The sequence below is a fragment of the Eumetopias jubatus genome, unplaced genomic scaffold, assembly GCF_037043125.1.
Source record: "Eumetopias jubatus isolate StellerSeaLion01/CBP00866 unplaced genomic scaffold, mEumJub1_p1.0 scaffold_9, whole genome shotgun sequence".
In the NCBI taxonomy this organism is placed as follows: domain Eukaryota; kingdom Metazoa; phylum Chordata; class Mammalia; order Carnivora; family Otariidae; genus Eumetopias; species Eumetopias jubatus.
Genome location: NW_028274815.1, coordinates 80,576,999 through 80,595,878, shown reverse-complemented (window position 1 = coordinate 80,595,878; position 18,880 = coordinate 80,576,999). Strand labels below are relative to the sequence as shown.

General features: G+C 41.1%; 1 protein-coding gene across 5 annotated transcripts in view; it reads left to right on the top strand.

The window, feature by feature from the left end:
• The first annotated feature begins 658 nt into the window (after positions 1–658).
• RNF149 (ring finger protein 149) overlaps positions 659–18,880 on the top strand; it is a 39,981-nt gene continuing 21,759 nt past the window's right edge. For 4 of the 5 annotated variants that reach the window (XM_028104009.2, XM_088026566.1, XM_088026567.1 and 1 more), the window contains exons 1-4: positions 666–1,245; positions 12,844–13,094; positions 14,019–14,087; positions 17,423–17,505. In XM_028104009.2, the coding sequence (XP_027959810.1) occupies positions 789–1,245; positions 12,844–13,094; positions 14,019–14,087; positions 17,423–17,505 (860 nt within the window). In that variant the 5' untranslated portion in view covers positions 666–788. Of the gene's footprint in view, positions 1,246–12,843; positions 13,095–14,018; positions 14,088–17,422; positions 17,506–18,880 lie in introns of all 5 variants that reach the window. The other variant, XM_088026568.1, reaches the window with a different exon arrangement.

Sequence of the window (18,880 nt, the reverse complement as noted above, 5' to 3'; positions counted from 1 at the left end):
GGACTACCTCCCAGCATTTATTTTCAAACAAATCCTTTTCTTTTTTATTTATTGTTGTACAATGTAAGCGCTCATCTAAAGAGGCAGTTTGATGCACTTATTTCAAAACTACTGATTATACCTAAAATACCGTAATAGAAAACGTTGCTGTGAGTGCAGTGCTGGAAAGAAGCGACAAGAAATCAGGTAGCATTACAAAATCGGTCCCAAAAAGTGGATGGAAAACACGAGTAGATTGGTTCTAGACAAGCAAGGCCTCTGCCAAGAGCCTTGCACTGCACTGTAAATTCTTCATAAACATCCGCTGGGCGACTTTACATAACAGCGCTCCCACGCCTCTCGACTCGCTCCCGACGGTCGTTTCCCCCGGCTTCGGGGTGCCCTCGAGGTCCGGTTACACAAGATCGGGCCCTGGCCACCGCACCGTGCGTGAAGCAAGACGTCGCGTGAGCTGCTCGTACCGGTCCCTGCATCCACGGGATCCTTGGGGTCGCGGACCTCCTGGCTGTGAGCGATCGGTCACGTTCAGGGACCAGGCGGAGGGGGCAGCCTCTAGCCCGCGCACGTAGCGCCGGGGTCCGGGCGGGTAAGGGCCAGGGAAGGCCCCGCCCCAGTCTCCGCCCCCTCCCCCACTCCTCCAGGTGCGCGTGCGCCGCGGCCCCGCCCGCCACCCGGCCTGGCTCTCCGCCCGCTGGGCGGCAAGCCCCAGCTTTTTTACGCTTTTCAGCGGCCTCCCACGCGCGCAGCTGCAGCCGCGGACTCCTCCTTGTCAGCCCGGCGGTGGGGTCATGGCGTGGCGGCGGCGGCCCGAGGCCGGCGTCGGGGCCCGCGGCGCGCTGGTGCTGCTGGCGCTGGCCCTGTACGCGCCCGGGGCCAGGGGCCGGGCGCTCGAGTGGTACTCGGCCGTGGTGAGCACCGAGTACGTGGACCCGCACACGAACCGCACCGTGTGGAGCGTCTCGGAGAGCGCCCGCTTCGGCGACAGTTCGCCCAAGGAGGGCGCGCAGGGCCTGGTGGGCGTCCCGCGCGCGGCGGACCGCGACCCCGAGGGCTGCGCGCCCGACACTCGCTTTCTCGTGCCAGCGCCCGGCGGCCGGGGGGACGCGCCCTGGGTCGCCCTGGTGGCGCGCGGGGGCTGCACCTTCAAGGACAAGGTGCTGGTGGCGGCGCGGAGGAACGCCTCGGCCGTGGTCCTCTACAACGAGGAGGGCCACGGGAACCTCACCACGCCCATGTCCCACGCGGGTGAGCCGAGGCTGGGGGCTGTGGGGAGGCGGCGGGAGGAACTCTGCAGCTTAGTCATGGCCGACGGCCCTCTCGTCCTCGGCCTTGATCCCCAGGGGCAAGCCGCGAAGGGGTTTGGGGGCGCGACTCTGATGGCTTCTGGCGGTCAGGAACTGGGAGGGAAGCTCTGGATGTGCGCGCCGTGACCCCCCGGGGCTCTGTGGGCAGGTAGGAAGGCCTCCAGACAAGATTAGATCTTCGCTTTGGGCCCTTCAGGTGTAGGGAGGCGCCCTCTGAAGGAGGGCAGTGGGGAGAACGAAAGAAATTAAAAGCCACCCAAAGAGGGTTGTGGTGGAAAGTCTCATGATTGCTAATCATGGGTCCCTTTCCATTCATCGTTTTTACAGTCAGGTGAGGTAGGAATCCAAGGTCTGGCAGTCCCTTCACCAGTGTCAAGTGGTGGCTTGGTCGAACTCTGGTTTCTCCACTTTCATAGAACGTGTCTGAGTATTCTGAACTTTTGAGTCAGAAAATCTGGACTTAACTGAGTCAGAAAACCTGGATTTAAGTGCGGATATGTTTTCTCACTTCCTACATGTAAGGCTATAATACTGGCTCTACTGCCAGTCAGCTTCCTGGAGTCTAGAGTTTAGATGAAATTTTTCAGGTTGTATTCATTCAGGAAAAGGTCTTGCTCTTTGCCAGGGGACACTTCCCATACCTATTCCCCAGGGCAACAGGTTGCATCTTCAAGCACTGATGACAGTTTGAGAGTCTTATTTTGCAAGACGTCCTCCTCAGAACTGAAATATGAATGTTATAGGACCTGTACCCAGCAGAGTGAACATATTTCTGTTATGATTTCTAAGAGCATGACTCATTCTGCATTTATTGTGATTAAAGTCTTTTTTTAAAGTTTCTGCTGCTGCAAGTCAGACATCCTTTTTCCTATACTTTTGTTTTTCATTCTGCTTTGATTTCTTAAAGGCAAGTTCAAACTTAACACAATGAGGACGGAAAGGGACTTTGGATTTGGCCTATTTTAGCTGTGATGGGAATAGAAATCAGTTGAGAGGTGAGAAAATGGAGACTGTTAGAACAACTCTTTTAAGAAGGTTGACTCTGGAGCGCCTGGGTGGCTCAGTTGGTTAAGCGATTGCCTTTGGCTCAGGTCATTATCCTGGAGTCCCGGGATCGAGTCCCACATCGGGCTCCCCGCTCAGTGGGGAGTCTGCCTCTCCATCTGACCCTCTTCCCTCTCGCACTATCTCTCATTTTCTCTCTCTCTCTCAAATAAATAAATAAAATCTTTAAAAAAAAAAAAGGGTTGACTCTGAGGGCTCAAGGTGTGCTGAGAAGTGTGCAGAAACTATAGGGCAAGGGAGGGTTAGGGTGGACGATGGTAGGGCATATTGAAATTGGTTGGGAGTGATGTGGTAGAGATCCAGGATAGAGAAGAGGTAACTGCAAGAGTCAGGTCTTGAAGAAGGCCATGTCTAGGATATTTTGGAGGGGTGACCTCAGACAGTAGAAGGGAAGTTCTCAGTTGCAACAGAGGGAAGTGGTTTTGGAAGAGGAAATGGTAGCAGATGCTTATGTGGTGGCATTGGGTGAGGCACCACCTGCGGTGCCGCTATTCCAGTGACTGTAAGTCTACCAAGTTGTCATTGTACCCAAGCCATGTTTCCATGAAACTACCATGAAAAGCCCTGTCAGATTTCAGAGACCATTCCTGATACATCCTATCAATGGTGTTTTCCCAATTTTAGTAGATCTGTCTAGGAAAAGAGGTTAATGTGTCAGGATTCTCTGATTCTGGGTCCTTGCAGTCTCTTCTGAGCGTATAACATCTTCATTTGGACCTTTTCTTTTCAATGGCTGGCGTGTCGGCTACAATTTTCTAAATCTGCTTACTGCATTTTTTGATAATGATGTTACATTTTTCCAGGCTAATAGCACTTGCTCTAACCATGGATCGGCCACCTTGCTTGCTTATATTATTTGACATAATTTAGCCAAGCCCCGAAAAACACCTCATTGATGTTTATTTTAAATCCTCATGAGTTTCTCTTCTATTATCAATGCCCATTCGAGTCTTTTTACTGTGAGAATCATTCTTTTTGAGAAAAAAGACAAAAGTAACAGCTTTAGCAATTTTTTTTTTTTAAATGTGTGAAAGTACCCAGTGTGTAGGCACTGTGCTCAGTGCTCTCCATACAGCGGTTTACTTAACCCTCCGGACAACCTTTTCATGTAGGTACTTTAACTCCATTTTATGGATGAGGAAACTGGTCCATGGTAACAGGAGGGTCTGTACGTAGCCAGATCATTCTTTGTTGTGGGAGGGGCTGTCCTGTGCATTATAGGATGTTTAGCATCCCTGGCCTCTACCTACCAGATTTCAACAGTACTCCTCCAGTTGTGACTACCAGAAATGTCACCAGGTAATACCAAATGTCTGGGGGGGGCGGGGGAGGGAAGTGATGACAGAATCATCCAATATTTTGAACCACTGACTTAAAGGGAGATTAATTTGGTAGCATTGTGACCAGTGGATTAAACAGAGGAAAGCCTACAGAGACTCTAGTCTGTTGGGCTGATCCAAATAGAAATAAAGTTGACCCTTGAACAGCACAAGGCTTAGAGGCACCAACCCCCCATGCAGTGGAAAATCTGTGTATAACTTTTGACTCCCCCAAAACTTAACCACTAATAGCCTCCTGTTGACTGGGCATTTTACCAATAACATAAACAGTCAATTAAACTCATGTTTTGTATGTTATTTGTCTTGCATACTGGATTCTTACAATAAGCTAGAGGGAAGAAAATGTTATATTAAAACCATAAGAGAAAATACATTGACTATACTATACTGGAAAAAAAAATTCTTGCATAAGTTAACCCAGACGTTTCAAACCCGTGTTGTTCAAGGGTCAACTGTATAAGGGCCAATACTGTAGTGGTGACTATAGGAATGGAAAGGAATGACCTTCACAGAACTTGGCCCAACTGGGAACAAGGGTACAAATGTATCATGACTTTTTGAGAATGGAATAGCATTAAGAATGGAATGAATGGAATTAAGTCAGAAGACAAACTGGCTTTGACATATTTGAATTTGAAATGTTATACAGAACCTTGAATGTAGCTCAAGTTAGGTTTCTTGGATTTTGTCAGAATGTGCTGGAGGCAGTAAAAACCGCAGATACCAGTGGTTTCAATGTTCCCGTGTAGCACTGGGGTTCTGCAAAATAGGTAGAGGTGGCTCCTTGTAAAACTGAATCGTGATAGTCTTTTCCCAAATCTCAGGGAGAATTTCTCCAGTTTTTCTTAAGCCTATTGCTTGACTCTCCTAAATCCAGTACAGGATACTTTGGGTATAAATCAGTGTTTTATCATGGTTCTAAAAATAAAATCATGACTTTAAGATAATCTATCAGAACAACTGTAAGGACTGTTAAGCTAATTAATTCCCTGTAAATTAATCTTAGTTAATTCTCTTTACTTTAGCAGACAGAATAATGAGTAGCCACTTTGGGCTAAGTATTGTGCTTGCTAAGGCATAGAAATGCCTAAGACACATGCCTGCCTTTGAGGAGTTTGTGACCTGATGGGAGCGATAAACAACTTTCCAGACAATATGGTTTGGACCTTGATGGAATTACATGCACGGATGCTTAGGAAGCATAAAGGAAGGACATCTAAAGCAGATACTGCAAGGGTGACTAGTAGTTAGTTTGACCAAGATGAGTAAAAATTGATACAAGTCAAATCATTAAAAGTTTTTATAGATTATTGACTTTAGTGTAATTATTGTTGGTTAATAAATAGGATGATCCTTTAGCTGAAATCTTGGCATGGCCTTTTAAGGATAGATTCATTCATTCACTCTATACAGTTAATTTTATTCATTCTGTTAACAGCTGTTTACTGAGTGCCAAGTACTGGCAAGGCTTAGAGCTATGTTTGAAGAAGGGGCCAGAGTTGGGGTGGAGGGAGATGACAAAAATGTAAAAGTCCCTAGTGTTATAGAAGATGTGCATTTTGCATTTGCAGAGCATGGTAAATAGTTTTTTATGAATAACAAATTTTTGATGATGTTTAATGCTGTACTCAAATGATCCAAAAATGTGGATTTGAATTAATGTATTGTGGTGCTGTAGGAAGTCAGAAATGGCACTCACAGGCACACTTAGAAGGTGGGATTAACTAAGATGGTTCCCAGAAAGATTGAGTTTTGAAAGACAGGTTGATGGAGAAGCTGTCTCTGTGTGTGTATGGTGTGTGCAAGGGGGGTTGGGCTATAGGACATTTCTTGGTGGTGGGAACAACATTGCAAAAGGCTGAATCCCTGAAATAAAGTAATGCCTTTAGGAACCCTGCAAAGAGCTGTATATGCAACAAATACAAAATATTTTTGAGCAAGTCAGATTATCCAAAACATAATTTAAATTTCCAAGAAAAGAATTACATTTGTTTTTGTGTCCTCCTGACACTCCGTAGCCAACCATAAAAACATTTCTGTTTTGCATAATAGCTTTAAATTTGGGGGACATTTGCATTCATATCGGGTGTACTATTTCTATTAATATTCTCCTTATTGGGGCATTTCAGCTATACTACTTGAAGATAAGCCCATTTTTTCAGATAGATTCATGCATACAGAAACTCTTCTATGGGTCACCACTGCATACTTGGCTACAAAAACTAATAAATAAGAACAGGTAGTACTCGTCTAGTGAGGGAGAGAGACCTATAAAGAAGTTCTAGTTGGTGTTTTATACACCTGCTAGAGCTGTATCTAAGAGGAACTGGTGCATTGCAGGCCTAAAGGGGTGGGTGGTGCCAAGAAGCCTTGAGTTGAGCTTGTGTTGAATTTTGAAGATTTGACCAAGAATTTTCCAGGTTAGGGGGCAGAAGGTGGAGAGGGTATGGAAGTGATGAGAAAGAAAGAAAACCTGAAATTTAATGGTACTCTTTTGCTGGGACTCTAAAATGTATTTCTTCCTGCCTGAATTAGTTTTCTAGAGCAGAAATCTAATCTTCCACTTTAAATTTAATTTCAGTAGTTCCCACCCCCTTCAAAAGAATGCTGAAATCTATATAATTTCCTTTGGGAGGAGAGAAATGGTACACTAGACTCACAGGTAACCTCAAGAATTTTGAACCTGTTGACCAAGACAGGATTTCTTAACTTTTTTGTGTTTGATCAAGTGGTAAGCGGAACACAGGCATTTGAACGGAAACAAATATATGCAATTTTATTTCTGGCACAGTAGAGTTTTATATTTATGGACAGTTTGGCTTGCTAAAGAGTACTATATTTGGTATTTATTATTTGAAAAGTAGGTTTATGATCGTGTACTCTGTACACAGACATTGTGCTAAGTAAGACAAAAATAAACTGCCTTCGAGTTTTCCTGTGTAATGGTGAGAGGTATAGATTCTTTGGGGGAGGGAGAGGGATTGCACAAGATGACTGTTTTTTACACAAGCATGACTGGTAGCAGTGTTAAAGGCCTGGGGAAGAAAAATCCTAAGAACTTTCTCTCCTCTCCCAAGTCTTTGCGTGTCATTGCATCCTATGAAGAGACTCAGCTGTTTAGTTGGGAAATAAGCTGTGATTTGCTCTCATGTGTCCCTAAGGCTCTCTAGTATTGTCCTGGAGAGGTGGCAGTGCATGAGGAGGGCAGGGCAGGGCCAAATGAGGTGCCTGTGCCTGGTATCCCTTCCGGTCACGCACGCAGTGACCCCAAGCTAGTGCCATTTTTACTCAGCCGCCCTACCTCCAGTTCATCCCAAAAAATGTTCCAGAAAAACAAATCATGGAATAGAATGAGTCTTCAATCTGAGTTTTATTAATTTAAAGTAGTTCCCAGAAGCAGTCTTGCTGCTATAATTAGTATAGCAAATGGTTTAGCTGTCATCCTAAACAAAGTATTTTTTTTTCATGATTTCTTTTAAATCAGTGAACTGTTCTAGTTTCCTAGGTGAAAAATTTCAAATTGATATTACAAGTGTTTTCAGTTCAGCGTGTCCCTTTGATAATCACTGTGTGTCAGTAGCCCCTTCCTTTGAAAATTTAGTGTTCAAGAACCAACCAGTTGAGATTAGAATCTCAATTCATCTTCCACCTCTCATTTATTCATTCATTTATTCAACAGATATTTATGAAACACTTTCTGTGTGCCAGGTTCTCTGTGAGGCACTGGGGATAAGGAGATAAACGAGATACCTTTACATATACAGTGGTCACCCCCCTTATCCATGGTTTCAGTTACCCATGGTCAACCTCGGTCTGGAAGTAGATGATCTTCCTTCCGACCTATGGTCAGAAGGTTTGTAGTAGCCTAACGTTAGGTCATAATGTCTACGTCATTCCCCTCACTTCATCTCCTCACGTGGGCATTTTATCATCTCACCATCATCACAAGAAGGGTAAATACAGTACAAAATATTTTAAGAAAGACCACATTCATATGACTTTTTTTTTGCGGTATGTTGTTATAATTGTCCTACTTCATTATTAATTGTTAATCTCTTACTGTGCCTAATTTATAAATTAAACGTTATCATAGGTATGTATAGGAAAAAAACTTAGTATATATAGCATTTGTTGCTCTCTGCAGTTTCAGGCATCCACTGGAGGTCTTGGGATGTATCCCTTGTGGTAAGGGGGACAACTGTATTTTATTCACTAATCATATTGGACCAGTCACCATCCCAAATATGTTTTTATGATGAGTTCACAGCCTAGAAAGCCTCCCTTTGTTTGCTTGATAAACTTTTCCTGTCCTTCAAGATGTAGCTCAAGTGTACTTCCAAGGGAAAGAGTTCTCTCCCCACCTCAGACAAAATTATCACTTCATTTCTGCAGCTCTTTGTATTCCACTTTCTTAGTAAATAAGCAGTCGTCCAAAATAGAAAAATTCTCATTCTCATTTTATAGCTGAAGAAATATTCTCAGAGAAGGTAGTTTCTCCAGACCCAGACAGTGGATAACAGATTTGAACCCAGTCTACGTGATTCTGAAGCCTAGGTCCCCCACGAGGAGGAGGCAGGGCAGAGATACTGTGTGGGACCTGGGTCTTCAGGCCCTAGAACTGGCTTTTCCAGGTGGTATATGACGTTCAGCAGCTCTTTTCAGATTTCTGAGCCCTCATCTGTAAAATGGTAATTTGGCTTCTCTGCTTCAAGGGAGACGTAAATGTGAAAGTGCTCCAAAGTTGGTTTTCCCCAATTAACACAAATTTCATTATGTCAGTACCGGAAGTTTTATGTAGCTGTGACCGTGGCATGGAAACAGATTTATTTTCTATATAAAACTTCTTAACTGAGACAGGCACATGGGGTTCTTTAAACTGTTCTTCCTACTTTAGTGTGTGCTTGAAGTTTTCCTTAAAAGGAGGTTTATGAGAAAAGGCTTTCAGCTTATAAAGTGCCATGTAATTATAAGTGGTATAACTATCATAATAATTGTTTCTGTGCTTGTGTTTCTCAGCTTCTAGATGTTTGTTTTCCTGAAGGCAGGAAATGCCTTCCTCCTTGTAGTGTCTCCCCAGCGATGACATGGCAGACCGTGTGAGTGGGGAGACACGTACATGTATGTTCGTACTAAGTGACACTTTTGGCCCGGGTCGAAGGATCGGCCTCCAGGCCGGAGCCACCTTAGAAGGGTGCCCTTCTGGTGTTTCAGTAACTAAATCCTGATGGCAGGGGGCCACAGTGGATTTGCTACAGATTAAGTTTCTCTCTGCAATAACATTGTTACAATGCACAGTTTCAAAGTAATGCCAGAGAACACTCTTTATGTGTATTTTTATGTCTATTTCTATTTTTTTTTTTTAAAGATTTTATTTATTTATTTGACAGAGACACAGTGAGAGAGGGAACACAAGCAGGGGGAGTGGGAGAGGGAGAAGCAGGCTTCCCACGGAGCAGGAAGCCCGATGCGGGGCCCGATCCCAGGACGCTGGGATCATGACCTGAGCCGAAGGCAGACGCCTAACGACTGAGCCACCCAGGCGCCTTTTTTTAAAGATGTTACTTATTTATTTGAGAGAGCACAGCATGGGGAGCAGCAGGCAGAGGGAGAGGGAGCCTGACCTGGGGCTCAATTCCAGGACCCTGGATCATGACCTGAGTGGAAGGCAGACGCTTAATCTTGACTGAGCCACCCAGGCATCCCTTTGTATGTATTTTTAAAATTAGTTTTCGGGCACCTGGGTGGCTCAGTTGGTTAAATGACTGCCTTCGGCTCAGGTCATGATCCCGGAGTCCTGGGATCGAATCCCACATCGGGCTCCCGGCTCAGCGGGGAGCCTGCTTCTCCCTCTGACCCTGTCCCTTCTCATGCTGTTTCTCTCTCTCTTTCTCTCAAATAAATAAATAAATAAAATCTTAAAAAATAAAATTAGTTTTCAAATAGGTAATATGTGCATGTTTTACAGAATTTTTATTGTGTCCAGCTCCTCTTCCCAGACACAGTCAGGGTCCCTACTCTCTGGGTCTCCTTCCAGAGGCAGTCCAAATTAATGTGACCTACAGATCTTGCATCCACATAGTTTGACATGTTGCTTTTTTCCCCTCCTGTCATCTTGAGTACTATTCATACAAATGGAGTCGCCACCTCATTCTGTGTACATGTACTGTAGTCCTATTGATGGACGTTTAGATCGTGATAGCAACAATTTAAAGATTTTATTTATTTGAGAGAGAGCATGAGAGGGGGGAGGGTCAGAGGGAGAAGCAGACTCCCCGCTGAGCAGGGAGCCCGATGTGGGACTCCATCCCAGGACTCCAGGGTCATGACCTGAGCGGAAGGCAGTCGCCCAACCAACCGAGCCACCCAGGCGCCCTGTGATAGCAACAATTTAGAGAAAATTTGACAAATATCTTTACAGATAGCTCCTTTATACGTATGCAAGTGTATCTGTAATTCTTGGACATGGAATTGCTGGATCAAAGAGCTGTGCATTAAAGTCTTGGGAAAATAAATAAATGAGATTTTTTTTGATAGCCATTGCCCTCCACACAAGATTGTAATAATAAACTCCCCCTGCAGATTTGTGCTGACTCTTGCCATTATGGAGGATCAAAACTATTTGATCTTTGCCAGTCATATAGGTATAGATGATCCCCAACTTACTCTGGTTTGACTTGCAATTTTTTGACTTTATGATGGCACAAAAGCAGTACGCATTCAGTGGAAGCCATACTTCAAATTTTGAATTTGGATCTTTTCCAGGGCTAGCGGTAATGCCCTACAATATTCTCTCATGATGCTGCAGCCCCAGCTCCCAATCCGCCACATGATCCTGAAGGTCAACAACCATTCTGTACCCAGACCACCATTTCATTTTTTACTTTCAGTACTGTGTTCAGCAAATTACATGAGATGGTCAGCACTTCCTATAGGCACAGTGTTAGAGGATTTTGCCCAACTGTAGGCTATTATAATTGTTCAGAGCACATTTAAGGTAGGCTAGGTTAAGCTGTGATGATGTTCAGTTTAAATGCATTTTCTACTCAGGATATTTTCAACCTAGGATAGGTTTTCAGGATGCAGTGCATCCTAGGTCGAAGATCTTTTTAATGTTTTCATTTGTACCGTGACTTTTCATATGTTTAAAATCTATTTGTTGGGGAGTGACCACAGAGGCATACAGGTTTTCTTTTTGGGGCGATGAAAATGTTAATTGAATTAGATTGTGATGATGGTCGCACAGCCTTTGTGAATATACTAAAAACCAGTGAATTCTATACTTTAAAAGGGTGAATTTTACGGCATGTGAATTCTTATCTCACTAAAACTTGATAGGTAAAAAAATTTTTTGTCTTTTCTGCAAACTGACTTCATTTCCTTTGTTTTTCTCTTGCTCTTTCTCTTACAGGAAATTGTTTTCTGTCTTTGTCATGTTACATGTATTTTCCCCCATTGCCTGTTTGCTCTTTTGATCTTGATTCCTTGATTTTGCTCTTTTTTAGCTCTCTGGAAAATTTTCATTTTTATATTTCCTCTCTTTTATATATTTAAATCTTTGATTTACTTGGAACTTATTTTTTTAATTTAATTTTATAATGTTATGTTAGTCATCATACATTACATCATTAGTTTTTGATGTGGTGATCCACGATCCATTGTTTGCGTATAACACCCAGTGCTCCACGCAGTACGTGCCCTCCTTAATACCCATCACCAGGCTAACCCATCCCCCCACCCCCTCCCCTCTAGAACCCTCAGTTTGTTTCTCAGAGTCCACAGTCTCTCATGGTTCATTTCCCCCTCCGATTCCCCCCCTTCATTTTTCCCTTCCTTCTCCTAATGTCCTCCATGCTGTTCCTTATGTTCCACAAATAAGTGAGACCATATGATAATTGACTTTCTCTACTTGACTTATTTCACTTAGCATCATCTCCTCCAGTCCCATCCATGTTGATGTAAAAGTTGGGTATTCATTACTTGGAACTTATTTTGCCATAAATTGTGAGAAAGGGATACAGCTTTTTTATTTTCCCTCAGGTAATACCCATTTATTCCCATACTATTTTTTAAAAATTATCTTACCCCAGTGATTTAAGATTACAGTTTTATCATATACTAAGTTCTGTTTTGTATTTGGGTCTAATTTCTGGCCTTTTGATTCTACCCCTTTATTCTGGTTGTCTTCATTTGCTACTACCACACTGTTGTAATGACTGTACTTATAAGGGTTCAGGTTTTACTTTTAAAAAGTTTTCCTGATCATTCGTGATTATTTTTCCCCTAATGAACTTCAGAAACAGCATTTTTAAGGTTTTAAGAATCCTATTGATATTTTATTGTTATTACATTAATTTATGGATAGATTTATATAAACTGATTATTTTACCCCTTCTCTTTTTTTTTTTTTTTTTGTATTATGTCTGTTCGTGCCTTTGGACCCATGTTAAATAATAGTGATCATAGTAGAAATTCTCAGATTGCCTCCCTATGATTAATAGGCATGCTTTAGGCATTATGTATTTTTTTTTAAGATTTTATTTATTTGAGAGAGAGAGAGCACGGGAGGGAGGAGGGCCAGAGGGAGAAGCAGGCTTCCCGCTGAGCAGGGAGCCCAATGCAGGGCTCGATCCGGGGACCCAAGGATCATGACCTGAGCTGAAGGCAGATGCTTAACCAACTGAGGCACCCAGGCGCCACTAGGCATTATGTATTAATATTCATAAGTGAAATTTGTCTGTATGGTTCTTTTGGTTTATTCCCATGTTTGGCTTTATTATCTAGAAATGATTTTTTAAACTTCTTTTTTAACTTTTTAAATCTGCTGTGGAACAATTTCAATACCATCAGTGTTATTTCAAGCTTTGGTGGTAGAATTCACCCGTGGAATTGAATGGGGCTCTAACCTTTGAGGGGGGTAGTTATTAGAGACTTGTTCTACTTCTGATATAGTCAGTCTTTTTTCTCTTTTGGGACTAATTTTGGTAACTTAAGTTTTCCTTGAAAATTAAACATTTTTTGGAAAGTTTTTGGATGTTACATATGGACAAGCTGTAGTACTCTTATATTTTTCTCTTATCTTTCTCTGTATCTCATTTTGTGTTCTTCATATTGACTTTTTTTGTTCTTCCCTACAGGAACAGGAAATATAGTGGTCATTATGGTTAGCTACCCAAAAGGAAGAGAAATTTTGGATCTGGTGCAGAAAGGCATTGCAGTCAAAATGACCATAGGGGTTGGCACCCGCCATGTACAGGAGTTTATCAGTGGTCAATCTGTGGTATTTGTGGCCATCGCCTTCATCACCATGATGATTATCTCATTAGCCTGGCTGATATTTTACTATATACAGCGTTTCCTATATACTGGCTCACAGTTTGGAAGTCAGGTAATTATGGGTAATTCTTTTTAACTTTGCTTTTTAAAAGGTAGTTCATAAATATTTCTCATATATATTCCCTGAAGTTGTATTAGAGTTTTGTGGGGGTTTTTTGGACCATATTCTTAATTTCATTTTCATTCATACTATTTAATTAATATAACTTTTTTTAAAATAATTTTTTAATTAGAATATATTAAATTTTCTGTTCTGTGGGAAATTAAATACCTTTAAATGATGTCACTTTTTGCATGTTTTGCTCCTGTGAATACCCTCTTTCCCTTTTTCAGACATAAAGGAATGATAAATAGGCCTGAGGTAGAGTGGACCTGGTTCTGTGTTTAAAACAAGGAGAAGAGAACCCTGGGCCTAAAGGCTAGGAGCAGAGTGGGAGGGGCTTCCTGGCTTCCCCTGTGGGGCAACTTTCAAAGCCATTTATCTGCAGAGAGGTAGTGTCTCTGTCACAGCAAAGAGGAGGGCACTCAGAGCCCCAGACTTCCACAGACAGGACTTTGAATTTCACTTACCTGTTGTCTTGAAAAGCCGCTCTTTCTGGCTTTGTAGGTGGTAGTCATTTCTGGTCATCCTGCACCTGCTGACTAGACGAAAACCTCTTTCATTTTAGAGACGGGCATTAGTACATGAATCAGTGGGACCCCCTCCTCCCCCATTCTCAGCTTCCTGCTCTCTTGCCAATATTTAAACATAAGAATTGGTTTCTTCTTCAGGCATGAAATTGAAAATATTCTTGATCAAACAGCTCTTAAGTTATATGTGGCTATTTTGTACATTAAGATGTAAATGGTAATTTTTGTTATTTTCATTGTAGTCATTGAACTTTGTTTTTTAAATGAAGTTTTTTTCTGTAAGCTTATGTGAATTTTTTAAAATAGTGACTTAAAATTTTTGGTGATAATATTTTTCCTACCTAAGAGCCATAGGAAAGAAGCTAAGAAAATCATTGGCCAGCTTCCACTTCATACTGTAAAGCATGGAGAAAAGGTAACATTTTCATGGGTTTTTGTTTCTTTTAGACTAAAGTACGTATCTGTTTATATGTCTAACTAAAACTTTCCGGTCTCTTAAACTCACATTGAACATGTGGAGTTTTGACTAGTTTGAGTCAGTACTAACTTGTATACGTGTGTTCATTTTAGAGAAGGGTTGGCAGAAATATTCAGTTGTACATGTGAAGAGCCTCTAAAATCTGTGCCACCAGACAAGGTAGCCATTGGTCGTGTATAGTTATTTTACTTTATTTTTTTTTAAGATTTTATTTATTTATTTGACAGAGAGAGATAGCGAGAGAAGGAACACAAGCAAGGGGAGAGGGAGAGGGAGAAGCAGGCTTCCTGCCAAGCAGGGAGCCCGATGCGGAGCTCGATCCCAGGACCCCAGGATCATGACCTGAGCTGAAGGCAGACGCTTAACAACTGAGCCACCCAGGCACCCCTAGTTATTTTACTTTAAATGGATGAAATTGAACTTAAAATTTCAGTTCCTGAGTCACACTAGCTACATTCCAAATACTCAAATGGCCTGGTTGCTACTATACTGGACGGGACTGACATGTCTATCACGTAAGAAAGTTCTACCTGTTGGTCAGACCCAGATGACTCTAAGGAAGGTAAAGAACTTCCAAGTTCCCTTAGACTATAGACCTTTGATACTTTAAACTCATTTCTGTTAAATCTGAGTCTATAGGCTATGTGTTCATTCACTCTGATTCCCTTAAATACAGGGAGGAAAAAACTGGGATTTGTGGAGAAAGGAAGAAAAGATGTACTTAAACTACTTTTTTAAAAAAAGAAACATTTTGAGATGGCCAACCTGGGACATAAAAGGTCAAAATCATACCAGAGTTTTAAAGCATTTTGGGAATGGGACAGATCCTAAATCCAGGACCTCATATTCTTGGAAGATCGATTCTTTAAGAGGAAAACAGTTGCCAATGCAGTAGTAGTACTTTTTTTTAATGGTCTTCTGTGTCTTTGGATGCTGATAAGTGTGTTGACTTGTAGGTATAGGTTGGTTCTGTTGTTTTGATTTTCATTTCATCTCACCAAATTGTTGAGACTTCATCTATTCTACCCTCCACTCCTCCTTTAAAAAAGAGAAAGAATAACTGCACTTATTTTATGTATCCCTTCTTTTGACCAACTTTAAAGCAGAAATAATACTCATTAAATTATAGACCTTTGAGTTTTTTTTAAACTTTGGATTCTGATATTAATGGTTTATTTTAGTATATTTAATATGAAGATACTCTTGGAATTATATTGCTGGCTTCCATTCTTTCCCTAATGCCTTATACAGAAGTAACAGCTGAATTTTAATAGTTTGTGCAGGGTACTGGTTTCTTTCCATGCAAATGTACTGAACAGAAAAAGTAAAAGAAAACAAGCAAACAAAAAAAAGTTTCTCATGTCCTGGCTTGAGATTAGCACTTGATGTACAGATCACGGAGGGTCCTTGGGGAAAGTCTCTAGTGAATGCCTGTGATAAACTCTACATGCATTGCTCATGGCCAGTCACTTGATAAGCATGTAGTTTTATGTTCCCCTTAGAATATGTCTTCTCCATAGCAGGAAATCTCGGTCTATAAATAGGAGCAGAGATTTATATGTATAATATACTGAATTGAGTCTTTGAGAACATAAGTAAATTGATAGTATCCTCTTCCTATACAGAGCATTTGGGTTTTTGGGATTTTTTAAAAATTTCTTCATTTGAGAGAGAGCAAGAGCATAAGCGGAGAGGGAGAGGGTTAGAGGGAGAGGGAGAAGCAGACTCCTCGCTGAGCAAGGAGCCTGACATGGGGCTTGATCCCAGGACCCAGGGCTCGAGCCCAGGACCCCAGGATCATGACCTGAGCTGAAAGCAGACGCTTAACCAACTGATCCACCCAGGTGCCTCCAGAGCATTTCTTTATACAGAATATTTTTGAAAATGTGATCCTACTGTTTTTGAAAGTTGTCAAAATAATTGTTTAAAAAAATCCCTAAATGGTCAGTGAGGTACATACATGGATTTTTCTTTTCTTTTTTTAATAAGTATCCTCTACACCCCATATGGGGCTTGAACTTATAACCCTGAGACCAAACGTCACATGCTCCTTTGACCAAACCAGCCAGGTGCCACACACATGGATTTTCTGATGATTTTGATTAAATTTGTACAGAAAAATTGTTGTGTTTTCTTAAATCTACATCTTGTCCAGTTCTAGAGACAGGTGTTTGGTTTCTAGTTTTTCTTTTCTTATGGACTCATTCACAGTAATGTATAAGCTTACAGACCATTAGAGACTTTAAAAATTGTTTCATCAGTTTTGTATGGCATACGATAGATAATATTTACTTTAGCAACATACAATTTTCAGTGTTATAGAATTTTAATAGTCTTTGATAATAATAATAATCAGTTTTTACTGCTTGCTTGCTAACAAGTGATATACATGGCTCAGTGTATTTTTAAAATAATTACATAAGGACAGGGTCGCTGTGTTCCTATAAAATACACTTGCTAATGTTGGAGCTGCATGCAGACACTGACTGGTAGTTCTTGAATCCATCCCAGAATCAAAGAGAGTCTCACTGACCTGTCTTGGGTCAGATGACCACTCTGGCTGTGCCTGCTTTGATGGGGTGAGGCCAGGTGATTTGATGGGGGTACCCAGGGGAATGGGGGAAAGGCTGACACCACCAAAAAGGTTGATGACCCATAGATTCTTAGCAGCCGTGGAAATTTTGTCACAAATTTTGCCAGGGACTGCTTCCTCCCTGGCAAGTTTTATTTCTTTTTACCTTTGTTAATTTGATAGATCAAAAATGGTAATTTATTTTAATCCGTAATTCTTTTATCACTAGTGAGGGGAATATTTTCAGATATTTAGCCATTTGTGTTTTCTCATTTGCAAGTTGTAACTATGTTCTTTATCAAATTCTAGTGAAAGTGCTCTTGTTTTTGTTTTTAATGATTCTAGAAACAAGTAGTTTATTGGATATTCTCTTTACAATTTTATATTTGAAAAATAATTTTTATTATAGTAAAATAGACCTTTGCATTTCTACAACCCTTAAAACATGAACACTACCTTAGTATCAAAACTGTTCGTGCCTGAATAGGTAACAATGACATTTTTTCCTTTTTGGCCAGATTCTTTAAATATAATCTCTGGACAGTGGTAAGAAGTAAATACTGGTAGAGATTGTGTTTAGCTTCTGGTTGTACCCTGGTAGTACAAAATTTGTCATTGTTTTACCCAGGACGTTGTGAGTTTTATCAAGATAGACCACGTAGCAAAGGATATAGTGAATTCTTTTCTTTCCTTTTTACAGGGAATTGATGTTGATGCTGAAAACTGTGCTGTGTGTATTGAAAATTTTAAAGTAAAGGACATTATCAGAATTCTGCCATGCAAGTATGTTTTTTTTCCTTCCTAAGATGCTACAAATTACTGGATAAGTTTCAGGTTTCTGACAAGAGTGTTAATGTGTCTTTTATGATGTGAGAATCTTGCTATCATGTGATGATGTTGTCATCATCTCATCCTTTAGGAAGGAAGCTTCAAGCCTTCTATGCTCCAGGATTATATTACTTTAAAATTGCTTAGGAGACTTCAGGCCCTAAGACAGACCCATTATAAATCTTTGCCATGGATTGGTGTTTAGTCTTAAGCAAGGCTTTATTAGAATCCTGAGAATTCCATCATACATTTAGCCATTCAAAACGTACATTGTGTGGGAGCAAGGAAACTGAAGCATGACCGGTGAAGGTCCCCAGGGGGAGGGCCAGAAATGGCTAGCAGAAAGTCAAGAAGGGTAGTGGTTTGCTATTATTTGTACCCTGGATTTTAGTTCTTTTGGGGGTTCTGAAAAAAAATATTTTTCCTTTAGGTACACTAGGGGCTTTGCTTTAGCAATGGGAAGTTGTGATTTCCTTTTTTTTTTTAATAATGGGATACTTTAATTAACTGATAACTGTTTAGAAGAATGGCTGTTATCAAAAGGGTGTAAAAAATTATACTGTGCTTTCAGTCTGATCAATTTTAATTATGCTTCCCACCTTTTAGAAGCAGGTCAGAAATTAATGTGTAATTACGGTTTGCTTTATGTTTACAAAGTAGTATATATATAAGTCCTCTATAGTAGGTTAAGTTCTCAGTAATTCTATAGAGAAAACAAATGAATGTCAGAATAACAAAAGTGTCCAGAGTAAAGATAGCTAACTTCGGTCTACAGGCTTTTATTTGAGGTTGGTGGGTGGGTACTTAATGAATTGGAGTCAGTATGTCCTGTGGAAAATTATTAAAATAGAAAAGAATTTTTATCTAGGATGGTTTAGGGCAAGTCTTTGTGAGTAAAAATGATGCTTGGGATGCAGCACAGATGAACGGCCTGAGGCTCACTTCCTTTGTAACACCAGATCTGTCCTGATGGCTGAGCTGGGTTTGGTGCCTGACCCTCACAAGCAGACATGTTGATTGTGCACATTTCCTGGTCTCCTGATCTGGGATTTTTACTTAATTTCCCCTCATTTTCTCCCATGCTTTATTTGACAGATTTCCCAATAAAGCCAACATGTTTCCTTTGTGTTTTTGTAAAAATTATTTCTTTGGGTCAGTCAGTTTCAGTTTCAGTTTGAGGATGGAAAGGTCAGAAGACTAACTAGGCTAGACTATGTTACGAAATTAAGTATGTTATTTTTAACTGCACTAGCAGACTTCAGTATGAAGAAGAGGCCTTCACACAACAGCATGAATAATGAACAGTTACTTGGTATTTACTGTGCCCAGC